Source organism: Phaethon aethereus, assembly GCF_964289735.1.
Source record: "Phaethon aethereus genome assembly, chromosome: 9".
Classification (NCBI taxonomy): Eukaryota; Metazoa; Chordata; class Aves; order Phaethontiformes; family Phaethontidae; genus Phaethon; species Phaethon aethereus.
This window is the reverse complement of record NC_138585.1, coordinates 20,481,526-20,502,543: the sequence shown is the minus strand read 5'-3', so window position 1 is coordinate 20,502,543 and position 21,018 is coordinate 20,481,526. Positions and strand designations below refer to the sequence as shown.

General features: G+C 39.6%; 1 protein-coding gene across 1 annotated transcript; it reads right to left on the bottom strand.

The window, feature by feature from the left end:
• Positions 1-5,835: 5,835 nt before the first annotated feature.
• On the bottom strand, positions 5,836-16,225 carry GNB4 (G protein subunit beta 4; the record flags this gene model as incomplete). Its single annotated transcript, XM_082003353.1, has 9 exons — positions 5,836-5,942; positions 7,154-7,370; positions 8,603-8,804; positions 8,958-9,024; positions 9,152-9,314; positions 10,148-10,211; positions 11,176-11,282; positions 12,008-12,046; positions 16,169-16,225. 9 exons carry the CDS (start codon positions 16,223-16,225, stop codon positions 5,836-5,838), a joined length of 1,023 nt encoding a protein of 340 aa, XP_081859479.1.
• Positions 16,226-21,018: the final 4,793 nt, after the last annotated feature.

The following is a 21,018-nucleotide window of genomic DNA, read 5'->3' as shown; positions in this document are numbered from 1 at the left end:
GATAATGATGCAGTTGGCAACCAACTTTTAAAGACAGGTTAAGATGTACCCACTAATGCTGCAAAATCTGCTGTACAGCGAGCGAGCATGCTGCCGTGGTGCACACTTAGCAATCACACAAGCTGCAAACTTGAGCCCACATTAAATCACGGGCACGTACCATTTTATTTCTTTGAGATTCAAAGCTGGGAATAAAACCTATGAAGGGTCATTTTATTACCTCCCTCATACTAGGAGGAGTTTGAGCTTTTGCCATTAAAACCACATCCATTTTTAGTACGGGCGTCAATCTTGAAAGGTCACCTATAGCCATTTAAAAAAACAAAATACCACAGCCTATCAAGTTCATTATTTGGCCTTATACAATAACACTGTGTTACACTAAATCTGTAGGCTTTAAAAAAAAAAAAATCTATCCAGGACAGTAATTAAACAGCAAACGTCACCTTGGCAGGATCTGTCACAAGCTTTCTGCAAGTTCCCAAGAAGCATCAGATACCGTTTCCCCAGTTGTGCTCGGGCTTCCTCCAGGTTCCCTCGTGCACCGACAGGAAAGGAGCCGCCTCGGGCCCTGCAGCACTGCGCACACCGGTTAACCGGACAGCAGAAGCTGGCAGGTATTGTACGATGCTTTTGGAAACCTCATTAGCAAGTAGCTGGCATTCCTCATTATGTATTTAAAAAGCAGCTGAATCCCATAGACATTTACCCATCAAACAACAACAGTGAAATTATTTGCAGTAATACCTGTACGAGAGCCATTACCATGCTTACAGTCTACCTGAACTTTTAAGAAAAGTTATATACATTTGTAAAATTGTTTTTGGAGTTTCGCAAGTAGAAACTAGTTTTAATACCAGAATGTAAAAATGGCACCTGTCTTCGCAAAGGTCTTGACTAGGAAATTGGTTCAAAACACACTTCTATGGAAATTTTTTTTTTTTTTAGAAAAAGAATATTTTCTTAAAATTCCTTAGTAACAAGTTTCCAGATTCACTCAAGGCAGCTGTGAGTTAAAAAAAGAAAAAGTCAAGTGCACCACTAAAAAATAAACCAAGTCTGCAAGATTCCAAAGAGCTGCTCACTTAAGAGAGTAACAAGAATTCCCTAATAGTTCTGTTAATGCAGACAGATCATAACACAAAACTCTGAGGAATTCCTGTGACATACAATATAGTGTGATTTTGGTCCTACACCACAGTCTGCTGTTGGTGAATGTATATTTCTCCAGCAAAAGATGCACCTTTTTCTTTTTTCTTTTTTTTCTTTTTTTTTTTTTTAAAGTGAATTTACTATGATTGGTACATTTATTGGCACCTTCACCATTATAGACATGGCAAGTTTACAGGCACAGTCTGGAAGTACTGAAATTTAGGATTACAAATGTCAGAAACCTGACAAATAGTCATCTTGGCCCCAAATATGGTTTGGTATATTACAAGACATCGGGCACTTATATTGACTACCTGACCCAGCGCCAGGCCCTAGAGCCCTGCCTGCTACGGACGTCATCAACCGTATTTGGTGACTGAGCCATCACAAACAAGCTCACATGCAAAGCAGCTAAAATAGCAGTTTGATTCCGGATCAAAACCTCAAAGTTAGTAGTTGCGCGTAGGCAACGCCATTCCCTATAAAAGCAGAACACGGGCTGGAGCTCGTTGCAGGACCCACCAGCACGGTAGTACCTTACCAGACAAGGATGCTTGACTATAAGCTTTAATGTTTTCCTGTCACCTATCAGTCGGGATTGTTGTCAGGACAGCAGTTGTCTGCATTATAATTGTAGCGATTAGTGGCATGCCACTTTGGCTACTAATAAAACATTCACAAACTGGAACAGCAGCGGCCAAAGCCCGTTATTCGTGACTCAGCGACACGTGCCACTAGATGTACATCTTGCCCGGTGGATCTCTTTGCCCCTCGGCACCCACCCGCTGGGTAACGGTGGGATGTGCAGCCGCTATCGACTGGCTGGCTGGGTATTACTACCTCACCTTTCAAGGTCTTTAATCCAGGCAGATGTCCGTGAAATAGCCGGGCGGCAGTAGGTCTGCAGAGGAATGTGCTGGGTATTGCCCCGGGGTGGTTGTTATTAAGCAGCCTGGGAGCGACTTGGAGCCCTGTACTCGGTTGACTGAACCTTTACCAAGGCATAACCCCATCAGTATTGAGGTTACAACAAACTGGTGTACTAGGCAAGATTACAAATCTCAAATTCAAAATTTGGATTCATCATCTTAACGAGCAATTCGTTATATAGCGATAGCTGGCTGAGTATCACTGATTTTGGTTTTTCCTTTTTGGCTTGCATTATTTGTACATGTTTGTGGAAAACATTACTTGTGTATGAAAAACGGTAGCAATGGGCTCTGTGCAATCAGCATCCTGAACTTTATCAATCGAGGGAACTAGACGCCGCACCGAGCAGCAAGTCGAACTGGGGGATTCTCGGGGTGGTGGGCATAAAGCATGGAGCTGGCAGCACGACGTAGCAGTTCTGGGAGCTCCATATTATGGGAAGATGAGCCTTTAGTGGATCTCTCAAAAAAAGAATGGGAGGGAATATATTGTACTCCTCTAACGCAATTACAAGCGGCCCAACATGTGGTTAAAGGATGGGATGAAAGGATCCTAGTGGAATTTACTGCGAAACAAAAACCTGATAACCTTAAACACAGGAAAGGTCACAGATATATCACCACAGCTCTTGCTGCATTACTTAAAGCTTACTTAAAAAGCTACTCTTAAACAAATAGAACTGCAGTTAAAATCGGTTGAGGCCTCACAGGAGGGTGAGCAACAACAGCGTGCACTAACTGAGAGAAAGGAGAATGAAGGGATCCAATGGAAAAGAAGGTATTATCAATGTCAAAAAGAGTGCCAAATTGAGTCAGGTACCCACCATCAAAAAGGCAAAACCTCAGCAATTATTAGTAGACCCAGAAATGTGGGATGGGGATATTTGCAATGATCTGGAATGAGATGGAGAGCATCCAAATTCCCCCCGATTCCTCTGACTGCTGCTCCTGAACCACTGGAAATTCCCTCAATTCAAACTAGACCTACCACAGTTACTGAAATAACCTATGGAGGTGATGGAGAACCCCAAGTATTGCAAAAAGAAAAACACTTCTGTATTTTTGTTATATAATTTGTTATGTCAAACTGACCCTGATCAGATCTATTGGCATGATATCAAAGCAGGATGTTTCTCGATAAGATGTGTCAGTAACTATGACCCCAATTTTGATCCGCACAGAGACTGGAAATGGGCTATGCTTTGGGCTAAAGGGAAACAATGGTCCAAGAACCTTTTTCCTGAGAGTGTAACTGATATGCGTAAGATTTGGAGACATTTTGTCTCATGCACATTAAGTGCAGGAGACCTTATGCACAGCCCCCACCTTAATCGCCTGCATGCCGTGCCTCTCAGTACATTCGACTCCCCATTGCATTGCCTTGGCCTATAGCTACATCGCGTTCCGAACGGGGGCCACACGGGACCTATTTTCCCCTAAGAGGTACCACGCCTCCCCCAAGGCCATTGAGATTAATACCCGGAGTTGCCGCCAGTGTGACACTGTGTCCTGATGGACTCCTGATGAACATCACACCTAATGACCTTGCAAATACCCTCTACCAAGTATGACACCAGGATTACATTGTCAAGTGGTCCCGACAGTTGGACAAAGGTCTTGGGGACCCTAATTGGAGTGCTATGTTTGATCTTTCTCTTCTACCATTGACCCCTACTACTCCAACACCTACGCCGGACTCATCGGGCACAGAAAATGGAGAACACCACACTCCTACGGATGATGTTCCACTCGTATCAGCTTCTGAACCTGACTCAGGAACATGGCAGTTGTGCCTCCCTATACTGATAGAGCAGCCGCTCAACGGCTACCGATCGTAGCAGCTACACCAACAAAGTTGCAGATGGAGCTCCTCCTGAGAAACTTCAATGTCAATGGTGGAGCTTGGAAAATGGACCAGGAGAAGAATATACCTTTGCTGTTAACTCAGTTAAAATAGGAATAGTACTAGTTACCTTTACCAGGGCGTAACCCCATCCATACTAAAGGGACCAATACTGTGCGTAAGAACAGCCACAGATACGCAGACTCCCCATAACTTCAGATGAGGGCAGATTAACATTATCTTCCAACCTGATGATTTAAAATTCATGTTATCTTTAAAGTCAGTCACTTAAGAGAAGCCAATAGAATTAATTCCCTTTTACAAAAACGCCACAGACATTCAGATTCCCAAGAGAACATCCACTGCATGCACAGGCATGCTGCCAGGCACCAAAAAGTTAAGCAATCTGGGTAGTTTCAAATAGGCATTAGTCTCTTGATTTTCCTAAATCTACACTCAGCTGTACCTGATCAGAACCTATCATTTATAAGCAATTGACATAAAAATCAGAATAAAATCAGGAACAGGAAAGGAAATGGCTATTTACAGTGTCAGAGCTGCAGAACAATTAGCATCTAAATAAGCCACCATGGCACAGACCTCCGTGACCACAGAAGAACAAGCAAGTCGCGAAGTTTATAGTATGAAGTTATAAAGGGTCACACAGGTAAGTAAGGTTATTTGGTTCATTGTAAGTTACACAATTCCTTTTATAATTCACACTGCACATAACTGACAACAAGCGCTTTTGGTTGTGGTATGCTTTGGCAACCCCCTAATTTGGAGGGGGATTACAGGCGATTAACTGCACATTTAAATCTTCAAGAATTTAAGCAAAGTCCTCCTGAATTTCTCAGATGATTGTGGTAATTGAGCTTTGCAAATACACTGCTTTCTGCGCACCGAGCATCATGCCAAATCATTTTGTTAGTGCAAATCAGCTAGAGTTTGTCATGGGCCAAGACTACCTCATTTAGTTAGAGCTGAATTGTCAAAAGGAAAAAGCACTCAGTCACCCAACGACAGCAATGCAGGTCACTTGGCTTCCATACCCAAGGACTGCGTGGAATAACTGATGCAAAAAGCCGCAGTAAGAAGCTAATACTTCTGGAACCAAATTTTTAATTTTTTTTTTTTTTTTGAGTTACTTTTGCTGTTGTTGCAAGTCTGCCTGGCATTAACTCCTTGGTGTTTGGAGGCCATGACTGCCAATGGATGAACCAGGAACCACTGGCTTGAAGGAAGAACCCCCATGATTAAAAATAGGCAAGCAGTTTAAGAAGTGAGTGAATAAGGCGGTAGGTATTAACTGGGAGTCTCCAGGGCCTTTAAAAAAAAATTCAAATGCCTTTCATTATAAAAACACATACATACCATTGGCTTCACTTTATCTACAGTAAATTCACAAAAACATTTAAAACAGCAATCTAGTTCATCCACTACAAAACTCAGAAGTGACACCTCGGGTTAAAAGCAAAGCTATAAATGTAGTTCCTTAAAAAATGCAAACATATTTCTTTACATACAGACAAATGTTACATGATTGGCTGCTATAACGTGTATATTCTGTTATGTACAAAAAAAGTACAGGATTAGCAGACTGAGCACAAGCAAAAACCCTTCAAGGACAATCTAACCAAACCACCAAAAACAAAAAGACTGGCTCTTAGTTTGACGGTCACCATGATTATGTGTGCTGGCCCCTTTTAAAAAGTCAGTGATTTCTTCCCCCCTCCCCTATTTCTTCACTTGATTTTTTTTTCTAGTTTACAGAAAGCCTTTTTGTGTAATAATCAGTGAATAGAAAAACTTCACCTGCAAATACAAGGTAGAAATGTTATTTCACAGCTATAGGCTGCAGCATTGATCTCTCCAGATCTCAAATGGAGAATGTACATGTTTGGCTCCCAGTTAATTCCAGATTCTGAGAAAACTGTCCCAAGACCCTGTAGCTACAGCCATGCCGTCATCAGTAACACCTAAACAGCTGACACGGTTGTCATGGCCAGCAAGGACACCTGGAAAAGAAGAAGCAATGGAAGTTAATATTCACAGGATGTCATGGACTTCAGCTGTTAGCTCTGCTTTCCCAGGTAAGTCTTTTGCTAAAAATGATGTAATGCAAGATCCAATCATCCTTTTTGTCTTTACCCTGAAGAACTATATACACCACAACAACCACATCAAAAAACAATGAGGCTTTTAAAAATATGTACATACAATATTGCCCCCATTTTGCTCTCTGCCCTTACCACTTCTCCTCATCCCTCATCGGACTCTCTACTGTTTTTTCCCCTGTTTTCAGCAATGCTTTCCACAATTTCAGCCATTAAGTACCTCCAAAATAAAGCGTGATGTCTTCTGACAATGCCCTGGATACAGGAACTACCTTCAGTTTCCCCATGTTTTGCAAACCTTAGGGATTGAACGTCCCCCACGTATTGTGTCAGACTATTAGAAAAGCAGCACTGTACCCTGCCTCTTCCTGCTTTGTTTTTGCTTTCCTTCTACCCATTCTTGCACTCCTCTGCTCTCCCAAGGTACCACATCAAGGTCATGGATCAGCCTGTCCCTGTCCCTTATGGAAAAGGATGTATTTTCAGTCTGAACAGCAGAAGCAAGGTTCAGAACTGAACCAGGCCCCATCCTTGAAACTACTGTACGAAGTGAGAAAGATGTAGCTGTGCTATCCTAACAACAAGTGACTAATTCAAGGACTGAAAGTGTCCGCTTCCCCCCTCTCCCAATAGCAGGAAATTATGGTCCCCAAAGCAAAGAGACTACTGTAACTTACTATTATCTGAATTACTTCCTCCGATGGGTGCAAAAGTCAACGCACATATGTAATTTTGTATTACTTAATTTCATATGCTTCAGTGAAATAAATTTCGGAAGCTATTCCTTAGCGTCAAGAGCTGGTATTTTCCAGCACACAGATATATAATGGCCAATACCCAAAGAGAACAGTATTTCACCGACTGGAGCATTTACTCCACACATCAGAGATGAAACCGTAATGCAATGTAACAACTGGCAGATACAACCAAATGCAATAAAATAAAAGGATGCCATTCAAAAAGAAAACAGTGTTAAAAGGCAGCAGTCAGGTTCCGTAGCATCAGCAATAGCATTGACAATGGACTGGCTCTGCATTTTGCACAGATTTTGAACATCCACCTTCTGCTAAGGAAATGGAAAACTTCAGCTCGTTGCAGTTACGTGTACTCACCTGCTCTCTCCCCTTTCAGAGTATCCCACACGTTGCAGTTGAAGTCATCATAACCTGCTAGCAAGAGGCGACCGCTTTTTGAGAAGGCTACAGAAGTGATTCCACAGATGATATTGTCGTGCGAGTACATCATTAATTCCTGATCTGCACGTAGGTCAAAGAGCCGGCAAGTAGCATCATCAGATCCAGTGGCAAATGCATGTCCATTAGGGAAAAACTGAAAGTTTTAATTAAGAGACAGGAGTTTGACACCAGAAAAATACATTGTTCATGCATTATTTCTGAATCATTACAGGATTATTTTGCCAGGGTGACCAGATAATGGCAGAATGATTTATTTTTTTTAAAAACCTGTGTGTTAAAAAAATGCATACACACAACTATGCACAAAGCACTTCTAGAATAGTATTGGTAACACCTGAATGATTGGAATTTTACCCGGACAGTCCCTGTATGTGGTGTAACAGGAGTCAAAGGGAATGCAACTCCTACAAAATCAAGCAAAACGCAGTTATGTGCATCCTGGCTGTGCGACAGGAAGACCTGAGTGAAGAGGTACACAATGTTCCATCCTGAGCTGGTCAGCCAGGTTGCCTAGCCAAGATAGAAGATTGCAAGCAAGCAATTCCATTTCCAAAAAACCTACTCCAAGTCACAGTCATTCTTACAACAGCTATATTGATTGAAATAGTAATGAAAAGAGCTCAGCATATCTCAGGATTCAGGTCTAAGTATAGGAACTGCATTTTTCTACTGGTCATGCTTTTGGTATTTTCTCAGCCTTAATCATTTTTCATGTTTATCAAAAACAGATGCAGCTTAGACTTAGATTCATTCCCTATTTATCAGAGCTGGTATCTTGCAGATCAGAACATAGTGTTACTATGAAAGAGAGGAAATATAATCCAGTTTATAAATATTACAAAATTATTCCAGGGATGAAGATTCAACCTAAGTCCTGATTTTAACTTTGCCTTCCAGAATATTTTGCTGAAAGCTCTTTTCAACAGAAAATACCAAGTACACTTTCGTTCAACAAAACACTTTTCAGATGAGAATGCCTGACTATTTTGCTCCCTCTCAGCATATTGTGTTTATCTACAATTTTCAGTTTTGAACATACTGTCACACTGCAGAGTTCCCCATCTCCATTCTTTGCTTTTCAAAAAAAAGTAAGGTCTCCGTTACTGAACAAAAACATAGCTGAAACTATTCCAAGAACACTTCAATGCATCATAGATAATGGTAATCATAATTCAGTTATAAACTAATTGTCAAGTTATTAGACAACCTTCTTCATTACATACAATTCTACAGTCTCTACCCTAAGTAATTTACTTTAAATCTAAGTAATCCAGCAGATTTAAAATCCAGTAATCCAGAATTCATGCAACTATAGCTTTTATCCTCCCCATTTCTTCCCATGCGGAAATACAAATGATCACTTACACAAACTGCATTAATATCTGACACATGCCCTGTGAACGACTGCCTGCACATTCCATCTCGAATATCCCAAAGCTTCGAGGAGGCATCACAGGCACCCGAAACAAAAGTCCTCATATCTGGACTTAGAGAGAGACTCATCACATCGCCAGTATGCCCAGTGAATGTGGTGGTCTGTTGACCAGTTTCAATATCCCACAAAGCGCTGCAGATAAAGTGACAACATTAACACAATGTATTTGGTTATTTGAGAGTTTAAGTTTTAGACACAAATTAAGGCATTGAAAAGAAAAAAAAAAAAAAAAAAGGAAAAAAAAGAAGGGGGAGGGGGGAAGGCCAACAGAGCTCAAAAACTCACCAAGTGGTGTCTCCTGAGCTAGTGACAATTTGGTTGTCATCTAGAAAGCGACAACAGGACAAGTATCCTAAAACCGAAACAGTTATGTTAGTTTCAGATGCAGGAGTAGTAACTGAAGGTTAAAATCCGAGAGCCTGACTGAAGTTCTCCCACAGCTAGCCTGTAACCTCTTCTGAAGTAAGAATATGGCTGACCTGTATGCCCTGGCAACTCTCGGCTCACTCTCACATTGCCCTCTCTGGTTTTTAAGTTGTATATGGAACAGATGTTGTCCAATCCACCACAGGCAACGTAGTTTCCAGACGGTGCGTATGCGCAAGTCATCACCCAGGAGGATCTCAAAGGAATGGCGTGCATCTTCAGAAAGACAGAGCTCATGAATGCTACGTCACACGTTAGCTTTCATTTTTCACTGAGGTCATTCATATCCATTAATGAGTTACAGCAGATTAAACACACCAAGTAGATTGTGTATCGTAGTATTTTGATTTTACAACATATTACAACCCATTCCATATTTATACATACATACTAGCATGAAAAATACCAGTAGTGTCCAGGGTAGATATACAGAACTTCAGTACAACATTATTTAATAACAAAGCTATTCTAAACTTAAACATTTATAACATTTGTTTATTCTACTGGGGTTTCTTTGTCCAGTTCTTCTATGTCCCTGAACTGTAAGGTTATAAAGTAGGATGGTTGTACCTATGGAGACTGGACAGTTCACAGCAGCAAATCACCACTCCACACTCTACCTCAGCTTTTCTCATTTAACAGGTTGGGGGTTTTTTTGTTTTGTTTTGTTTAAACTTTCTCTGCCCTCAAAAGCAAAGCAGTCTTGTAAATTCCGAGGTTGTGTATTTCTAAAATTTAAAACCAAATTAGTTTCAGAAGCAATACCATGCAGGCAGAGAGCAACTGCTACAAGTTACTGCACCAGCAAACTAGAGCAAAAACATTACATACTACCTAGAACTATTGTTTCTGAGACACGACCTACAACATATCTCTAGTAAACAGCTAGTCACGAAAGGGGGAGGGGGGGGAAAAAAAAAGGATTATGCTTGAATTAGAAGACTGCTTCTTTTCATTTTTGCCTTGCAAACATAGAAAAAATAGACACAAAACCCCTCAAACACACAAATTATGCATGAATTGTTGATATGGATTATAAATAACTCTACCTTATTTGTTGTATAACTATCCCAAATAATTAATTTTCCATCTTGAGAAGCACTGACTAGTAGCCTAAATATAAACACAAAATAAAATATGTTAATACAAAACAAACAAAAATCTCAATGCATGATTACCAACTGATACAGAAATTTCATTACCAACCTTTTTTCCTTTTTTTTTTTGGGGGGGGGGGGGGGGGGGGGGAGGCCCACTGGGGGCAACATTTGTTGGGAAAAAAGTCTGCAAAGAGGTATATATTACCCAACCCAAGAATCCCCTGCGTCCACTAGGACTTACGTTTAAAAACGGACAGAACCAAACAACTTACTGAAAACACTTTTTATGAACTCTCTTTCCACAGCTGCTTTCATTTTCTGTATACTAATATTTTAACTATACAGCTACACAAAAATAAACAAGAAATTTAGGGGAGAATAAATCTTATTTTGAGAGCGGAGTCTAGATTCTTTCTGGACTACATGAGAGAGAACAAACCACAAGGCTCTACTAACATCTGACCGTCTGTTGCTCTAAAGGTGGCATAACAAAACTCCCTCCGAGAAGCTAAGTAACTTTTCCCCCTACATAAAAAAGGATCTTTTTTTTCAATGAAATAAAATGTGTCCTTAAAGTTATTATCTTTGTTATCACAGAAATTACATAATTATTTAACATATTGGAAAATACAACATCCATCATTCCAAAAATACGCCTCACCACACACCCTCCTCTGCTTAGACAGACTGAAAGAACGTAGTTAAAACTAGAAGGAGGAAAAGGCAAAACGTCTGTGGTAAGAACAAGCAAAGTCCTTTCACGCAAGGCTTCTCTATCACCACTGTGCAATCCTCACGTGTTTTAAAAAGACAAACTGTAACTAAAGACAAAAACCCCACCACAGTCATGGTCTGTGATCCCCCTGCAAGGGCACCAACACCGTACCATATGGTTCCTAAAACCTAGTATTAATTCCGAAGTCAACAATCTGATTTCTAACCCTTAAACTGCAAGTTTAAGGATCGCTTGTACAAACCTTGAGTCAGATCCCCAGTGCATAGCATAGATTTTGGCTAAGTGACCTCTAAGCGTACGCCTTGTTCGCATTTGAATTCGACCCACTGAGTCCAGACTTGTTGTGATCTAAAAATAAATAAAACAATCCCCTGAGATACTGAGGACTATTTTTAATACACAACATAAGTAAATACATTTGAACTTTGATAGAAAATAAGCTATCTTGGCATGCAACATAAAAAAAGGATACCAGTGTACGGCCCAGGATTAGGTCCATTCAACACTGGGGAAAACAGATTTTTAGAGAAGATACACTAACACACTTTGCTATGGCTATACCTGAAACTTTAGAAAGTTTTTAAAAATAATACTATGTAATATTGAGTCTACATCAGATTATCAGACCTAAGAATTTTTAATTAAAATCAGTGGAAGAAAATCTTCCAATATTTACTGCACTGTTACTTTTTGAAGCATGACAGCGCAAAATACTTTTCTAAAACACACCTAGAAGACATTTATTTAAGTCTTTCTAAATGAACTACAAACAAAACACGCTCTATTTAAAAGGTATACTGGAAACAGGACCCACTAAGATGGTGGGGGGTTTTTTTTTGACTGGTTGGGTTTTGGGGGTTTTTCGGCTTTTGGCGTTTTGGGTTTGGTTTTGTTTTTTTTTTTGTAGTGGCATTTTGTTTTAAATAACTGTATAATACACAGTACACTTCCAAAGGCTGGTTTCACTTTATTCTTTCAGCTACTAAACAGGAACATGTTAGAGTCATAAATAGTAGGTATTTTTATTTTTTACTATATCAAGTAACAGCCTATACATGGAATCAAGAACATACCTGGGCAAGAGTTGTGTCACTACATGCTTTCCTTGCATCCTGAAACGAAAGAATGGAACAATTTGAATGTAAAAGGCAACACTGAGCATCGACTGAGAGAAAGCGTCTAAAGGAAAAATAACTCTTAAGCTAGACTTCACCACACTCAAAAAACCACAAGCCAACATCAACTTACACGCCAATATGCCTTCTGTCACCCTAGTATGTTCTGTTGCTGAAGGAATCTAAAGCACTGGCACACAAACTGGGGGGTTAGTGAAGGAAGATGGACTTCAGGGTCATGGTCCAGCAACCTTTGAGTCTCCCTTTCTACAGAATATGTGATTCAAAGGCATTTGGAGCCATCCTAAAGTCCCAGCGCCTACCCTCTTCCCTGTACTCCTTCCCTGGTGTGGATGTGCTTGCCCAGGGTGTGCTGAGCAACAAGAGAGAGGAAGAACTGATCCACCTGAAAAAGCAACCACATATTACACACAATTAGCAAGCTTTGTGCTAGATTAGGCTCTTGCAGTAACTCTCCTTGCCATTGCATGTATGATGATGCTAGTCATGAGGCAGGATGAAAATTAACAGGCTGGGTCTAGAGAGCAGGACAGACAGCAGGCTTACCGAAGCTTAAGCTGCTGATGCACTTTACACAAAATGAAGGAAAATAATATTCTACTAACACCCTCATTCATTTCATGGAATAGATGGTGCTCAGGTCTCTGTACAGATACTCTGTCTTTTTTATTTCGGACTCTATCAGCATAGGACTTAGTTTCTGCATATTATTCAACTTTACCTAGAAGACAGACTTTACTTCCATTTGTATCAGAAAATATACCTTCCAACTTCTGTAACCAATGAAGCAGGCAACCCAGAAATGACGAATGGCTGCCTTCACCGCAAATTTCTGTGTCCCTCCACGCCAAGAAAGTGTTCAATCTCTACACTAATGGCAGTGTCGTCTTTGAGAGAAGGAACAGAAACATTTACTCACACATTTTGGAACGGCATCAACACATTCAGACTAGGATCTTGAAATTTTTCAAGCTCTTGCTTGAGAGTTACTTGACATTGTGACTTTAACAATTTTTTAGTGCATGTTTATTTTCACCACCCTTTATAGCTTTCTTCCCAGAAGCAAGCCTGAGAGTGGATTAAGTCATCTCAACTTATTTTTAAAATGTCTGAACTGTAGAAATATTTATAATATGTTGATGTCTGGAATCAGGAGGGGTTTAAAATACCAGAGCAGCAAATCCCCTAGCACTCAGTATGTATTTCATCCACAGGAAGAAACACGCTGAATTTTCAAGAACTTTAATTGTTTAGTTTAGCTGAAACACTTGAAGATGTTCCACATAAAATGAATTCTGAAAGCAATCTGAATGAAACAAAGCAATTTTTCTATTAACAGTACCTATACCTAGGCCTATTAAGATTGTCTAACACTTGCCATAAGGATTTTCAAAGTTGCAGGAAAAGCAAAGTTTCAACAGGCTATTTTAATTCTCACATTTTAACTGTCATTTCTACACACTCATCATTGTAACAGAATAATTAGTGTCAGAACATAAAAAACTCCTCTATACAATTGTAGTTTTTTCTCAGTTCGTGCAGTAGACAATGCAGAATTTGTGAGAAAAATCAATAAATGTGAAGTCCCCACAACTTCCTACCATACACACTTAAGACTTGATCTTTTTTTGCCAAAACTGTATGTATTTTTTTAAAATACAGTGTCTTATTTGTTCAAAATGTCATTCAGTTTCAAAGGACACTGTGCCAAGTGTGCAACATTTCCAAAAATCATACCCTGAATTTCAATTCTCAGAGTGAGGACACGCATCACATGGGAACTTTATTACAGACACAAACAGGAACCAACTTTAACTACAAAGCCATCCTGCTATCTAATAGTTCATCATTCGCTGAGGTTTCAAACTTCTTGCACTAAAAATTCATGCAATGTTATTCCTCCATTGTAGTCTACCTGTGTACAGAAGAGAGCTACAGCTGTAGTAACTGCATGGGGAGACTCATACCACCTAGATATTGTAAAAAGAAGTATCACCAGACATTTCTAAAACATCACAGACTATAAAAAGTCTATTTGGAAACTGACAGCTGCGCATCACAGTTTATTCTGCTTTAGGAAGTTGCTAGGTACAATCTTACTTTTAATTCACTTATAAGCACAAAGCTGATTTTTCATGATTATATAGTTACAGAAAATATCAGGCAAAAAACCAAAAAAATATAAATAACTAAGATAGCAAACTGTTAGCTATTACATAGAACATCATGTGTTGTTAGCAACCTCACCTCTTTCTAGGAGCACATGAAAAAAATCTCCTTAAAATTACCAGCCCACTAGGTATTTTAGAAGCTTAAACTTTTTTTTTTTTTTTTTTTTTTTAGATCCTGTATCTATCCTCTTACCCATCCCAAACAAAACATTTATTCAGAAAGAAAACTGTGCAATGATTTAGTAAGATAAATATTTGCCTATACAAATATGAAACTGAATTATTTGGTCAGAAAGTTTCTTGAAAAATGATTAAGTCATCAGGAGCATTTTCTAACTGCATATTAAACGGAGGTTAAAATTAAGCATGAGGTATCCACCCCTGCACTCAGATCCAAGGAGGCAAACACTAATTGCCAATGCTGAGCCAAAAGACTTCAATGGCAACAGCCACAGTTACTCACCTACATCTGTGTAGATCCAGTTTCAAGTGTGCGTTATAGAGTTACAAGAGAAATGTTAAAGACACAAAATGGTGTCCTTACACAGAGTGACAATCAGATTTTTATGCTCCAAAATTAAAAAAAGGCAAACATTCCTGCAACAGAGTCTAGCTCTCTTACTTGCCTACTATCTCCTTCTTCACAGAACGCCATTTTGCACAAAACCAGCCTGACTGATTACTAGAACTGAATTAAAGACTAACTGGCTCACCCGAACATGAGAAAGTCTTTACACATTAAGGCAGAGGAAGAACTGAAAAATCCTGTATAGCTTTTATTTGTGCAATACTGTAATAAAGCTTAAATGTACAAAAAAAGTCTTTTAAACTAAAATTTATTTGCATTCCTCTACAGAGCTGCTAGAAGGGGTACCCAGGGCCACAACAACTGACTGACCCCTGGCTTGTCTTTCAACAGAGTATTAAGTGAAAACAGCAGCACCCAGAACTCTCCTTGAATGGTGCCGAATGAGCAGCAATGAAAGCAGCATTTGCCCCCAACACAAGCACTAACACATGAAGTCTTTGCCGCACGGACGATACTAATAACCAGCCTAACACCCACTGCACGACGCAGCAGACCACCACAAAACAACTGCTGCCAGCAGATGCCATGCTAAAAAATGTCAGTGTATGCACAACATATTCTAAGAAACCTGTAGTCTTAGTTGATGCTAACGACTGCAACTAAGGCATTCCCACACAAATCAGATTTATGGATGCTTCATGCTTAGAAAAAGGAACTTTTAATGAAGAATAAACAGGCTTTGAAGATCCTTATGATGCATCATACTTTTCTCTCTACTGAAATCTGCACCAGTGAAATATACAGGCATGTTGCAACAGATTCCTGGTAAACTGACTTTGGACATGACAGCTCATACCTGGTTTATCTTCAATGAGTAATTTCAACAAAAAATTAACACATATGGGGGAGATCTGCATTTTCAAACAAATTAATTCAACAGGAAGCAAAGAAATAAGGCCTGTAGAAAAGACATCCACCCCTAGGAGGTCTTCTCTCACACTCCATGCTTTGACCTGCATGCTTATCAAGAGTGGCAGTGCGGTGGTCAATTTTAGCCCAGAAACAAGCTTTTCTAATATCCTTAACTTGTTATGCCTAGGTTCTAGAAGCTTGCTGCTCTTCTTTTTTTTTTTTAAATCCAAACTAAAAAATTTGCAGACACACACACCCCACTAATAAGAAAACACAGCAAACTTCAACAGGAAATAAACCATTTTGTTCAAGAAATATTATGAATGCATTTCATTATACCAATGGCTTACTCTTCTGATTTTTTAATAACTATTCTGAAAGTATGTGTACAACTTAAACAGCGGCAAGTAATAGATGTGATCTTTCCACTTTATTCCTTTAAAGGAGGAACTTTATAATGAAAAATAAGTAATCAGCAATTCTTACTCTGATTTGATTTCGCAGCTGCTCTGCCTCCTGCCGTAACTGTTCCAGCTCACTCATCTTCTTCAGTCTCTATTTCTCACACTCCACTGGTGAAAAAAACCTGCCAAAAAGAGGGAAGAAAATAAGTTTCAGTATCACTTTCTCCTCCTTAAAAAACAAAAGGAAAAAACCTATGAACCTATATGTATTTATTCGGCCTTTAGAAAGGCTTCCAAATAGATATTCCCTTTACTACGTTGTCTAATAAATTTGGCAAGACCTAAGTTGTTTCAATTCCTGAATTACCATGAAAAGCAGAATTAAATGAAGTTTATTTTTAATATAGAAGCAACTGTCAATAGAACCACTCACTGTACTTTAAAAAAAACTGTTACTGAATGCATTTGTAACACCACCCTTCTCACCCACCCGGAAACCTCTGTCAGTCTTCTCCCCAAGATGGCAACAGAGAGCAAAGACTGCAGTGATTGCCTTAAACATTCACCTCTGAGCTCAACAGTGCTATGATACAAGCACCTTTGCACATGACATCCAAAGCAGGTTTTGTTTTAATTAGAGATGAAAATTTTGAATCCTAGACTACAGCTGAAATAGCAGATTTTATACAATGTTTTCCATATTTTCCTTGGGCAATGCACAATGGCGTTTTCATTTCAAAAGCACCCACATAGTGAGAAGGGATAGGAAAGACCAAACCATCCCTGAAAGCATCCTCATGCTGCTACAGCCCACAGCAACCTAAAGCAGTTCTCATCTGAACAATGACTCAAAGCAACCTTAATAAAAAGATCAGTAAACAGTAAGACCACATGCAGTAACATTTCTCAGTATTTTTTTTCAATCAGATTTTGCATCTGATTTTTTCACTGTGTTGAACAGTTTCCTCAGATCATTTTCCTCTTCATCCCCAATACAGCAGTGCAGCCACACACACTACAGAGACTTCTTAAGTCTATTCACATATGTGTAGACTTCAATATCCTTGCAGTGAAAGTAAAATAAAATAGTGGCTTGCGCAGGAATGAGCCAGGTACTTAACTGTATTTTTTTTTTTCCATGATAGAAAAAACACACCAGAAAGGTGGTGGTCGTGGTGGTTCCACTACATTATGTAAAAAACCCAAAACAGTTCTAGCTTATAGAATAAGACAGACAAAAGTCAGAATACTACTCACAAAATTAAAATTGAGGGAGAAAGGAAAAGAAGCAGGGAGAAGAAACTATTTAGAATGTTATTCTAAGCATTTCACTTAAGCGTAAGAGACAATAGCGTCCACCCAATTTAATCCACTGAAAAATGGCTGAAAAACAGGGGAAGAAAGGTCACACATTGGCTGGTAAGTTGTAGACCTCTAGGGAAACCTCTTTATTTGGTCTCACTACTGGTTCTTTGTAGTTCAGTAGTGATGAACTAGTAGCTTTACAAGACAGACTCTGTAAGGCTTTTCTCCATCTATAAAACACGACATTTCACAGACCTAGAGTGAAAGGTTTTGGTTCAAAGTAACTTATTAATAAGATAATCACCCTTGGACTGACATCTTACACACGTTTCTGAGAGCTACAGAACTTCTCACTACTCCAGAAGAAAAGTATATCTGCATTAATTATACATCTACTCTTTCTTTCTTCCAATCTGAACCTCCACGCTTTCCACAGCTATAACTGCAAAGTCCAATTCAGAATAAACCCACAAGCATACACAAATTGCATCATCTCCAAATCAAAATACATCCTAATCAGTAGGAGCACAGTGGTGACTTATAAGGTCTAACTACTATTTTCATCTATATATAAGCAAACTCTGAAGTTCATACCTTTCCCTTCCTTAAACCTATGCTCTGTTCAACTACAAAGACATTATAAATCCATATTCTAAGAGACTACTTTATTTACCATTAACTTCCTATTTCAGAAGTCCAGACTATGTAATATTGCTTAAGGCACTGCAGGCATAAAACAGAAGTCATCAACACTAATGTCCGATTTAAAAAAATCGAGCATTAAGATCTGTAATCACTTTAGCATGCATGCTAATCACATGCCTTTATAGTCTTTGAAGTTTAATTACAATTTTAATATATTTGATTGGACTATTATACCTCTATGAAATATAGTCCCACTTTCAGTTCCGACAGTGTCAAATCATCCTTTTAAAAATGTTTTTCCTTTTTTTCTTCTAGAACCTATACAAAAGTAACACAGACAAAACAACAGACTCAAATGTCTAAAGCAAGCCAGCCGTGATATCTGACAATGTTTCAGCAGTCTTGCATGCTATTTTTAACAGAAGATAAAGATTCCTAACAGAGAAGTTGATGTATCTCTAGTTTTCTGAGAAGGGAAGTCAGCTTCTGCCCTGTGATACGCCACACACTTCAGTGCTCTGTAAGCAGTAACTTCAACACAGAGAATAATTGAACATAAAGTGGCATTATTATTCAACTGGAAGCATGCATGGCTGACCATGAGTAGCTAGAGTCAGGGCATTTTTTTTATTGATAGGTAAAACTATGAGCATATTAGAAAATTGGCTGCAGCATTGCACTGGCACTCAAAGACCATCAATGACCATGCAGCGCTTCAACCATAAAGTCAGTGTTAATGACTTTATTGTCCTTCCTATCAGTACTGTTCATCATTAACACCATTTCTGTATCAAGCTAAACAGCTGTTAACAGCTTTACACCGTGTTATACCTGTACAAGTTCCTACACTGTCATAACCCAGCTTCAGAAGCCTTCTCAGCCATCCATCTTTAGCTTAAAAATCAATTCCTAAGCAAATTAAAGGACAGTGATATTTCATGCTTTTTTGAAAGAAACAGGGTTTTTTAGTGGAAAAGTCCTAGCAACATCAGTATGTTCTAAATTTGCAAGATCACTAGCATTACTGCTCAGCAGAAACATATCAGTGGTTCAAGGTCAAGCTACACTTCAACAACTATAACAGCCTCCAAGCTAGTACGCATTTCTACAAAGTCTAGATTCACTTTAGAACTGGATTATTCTAGCTTTAAGTATTAAGGATCCCTTCCAGTACACAGCAGCTGAACAGCAAACTCTGAGATATTCTTAAGCTATATATAAACACCGGGATACTGCAGTAAACAAACTAAGTGCACAGTTTAACCATTAAAATGGAAGCGTATCCAGCACTCTCTGTTGTACTGGCTGGCTGCAGCTCCCACCACAACTGCTCATGTTCAGATGATCATCCACCATAAAGTATTTAGCAGAACCATGGCAAGATGCTTCCACTTGGGATTTTTAATTTTTTTAAGCACTATTTCCAGGTGCCCACAGGAAATAACAGAAATTGAGTGGGTAGAAAGGAAGTTCTCATGGATGCTTTTCCAGATTCACACTAAACTCTGCAAGCAGGACCTCTGAACTCCTGTCAAACTACCGTGTGAACAGCTTACTGACGCCATACTCACGACAGCACACAGAAAAAAGCACGTGCTTGGAACTGGCACACGCAGACACATCGGTGCCTGTTTTAATGCTTCTGATGCTACAGTGATATGGTTAAAAGAGAGAAGAGAGGAAGACATAGTAAAGATGTAGTTATGTGCGTAAACCACTACCCAGCCTAGATTTACTTGCCATAATACTGTTTTTAAGCGTATCAGTGAGGTGACCAGTGAAGCATAGCAAGAACACAGAACAGAGATGGCTGGCAGCAATGGCAAAGCAGAAGCTGCATCCTATAAAGTTGTGCTCAGTGCAGAGAAGCAGGTCATCACCGCAACCTTGAGGTGTGCTACTTCCCAACGCTACCAGTCATCAGATAAAGAGCAACTTGGTTTTCATCAGATTAAATGCTGGGAGTGCTTTCGCAGGGCTTACAGGGATTGCAAAGAACAGAGGTGACCTCTGTATTGCAGATTTTTTCCTCATACAACAAATTACTGAAAACCTCAAGAGGATCCAGCTCCAACCTGTACTAGGTTACAAAGGACGTGTGCCTGTTCATTCTCCTCTCCAGGAAGATCAAAATACCACAGCCAGGAAGGAGCACTGCCCCACAGCCTGGAAAATTCTTTATTCCGAACATGATCTTCCCCAGGAGCCCAGCTGTATTGTACTCGGCCGTGCACACAGCAAAGCCATCAGCTCCTGCACCTCTATGGGCAGAGAGTTGGGATTCCTCCTGTCATCTCAGGAGACAGGAGATAACGTAATGTCTGCCTCCCTGACTTCTTAATATTTTTAATAAGCATTTAGTCAGAAAAAAAAATATTCTGAGTTACCTTAGTTGAAGAATACGAGTGGTATCTGCTTTTCAACATTCACAGATAGAAACCCCGATGAAGAAGCCAGATGCTTTTCTCCATATGCAATTCATGATGTGCATGATGTACTATGAATAATATCATCTGCTACGGCAAAGAGGCCTTAGGGGACAAGCAACAGGAAGGGGCAGAAGTTTTTAATACCATTGGTAGCCATGGGGTGTACCCCTGCAGGACACCCCAGCGATTAGGAAACGGGGTCAAGGACACGAGACACTTCCCATCAGAAGCAACAATACAGGGAGCTCATTGTGAGCAGTAACTATTGCATAACCCAGGCGGCACATCTTTCCCCTCATAAAAGCAATGTCATTTGTAGGCTGAACTCTACCTCAGTGCAATTTTTCCTCAGTGGACTTGTACAAGTGAATTTACTGATACCAAAATAAAGTGCCTCCTGAGGCAAAATAATTAACTAAGTCAGATTCCACAGCAGATCTAGTGTCAAGAAAACCACTGGCAGACTTGAGTGCTCCAAAGATAAATTACCCCTTACACTGTTCTTGATTCAGTAGCAGCATCACTTGCTAAGTTTAATTCTTCATTACACGGG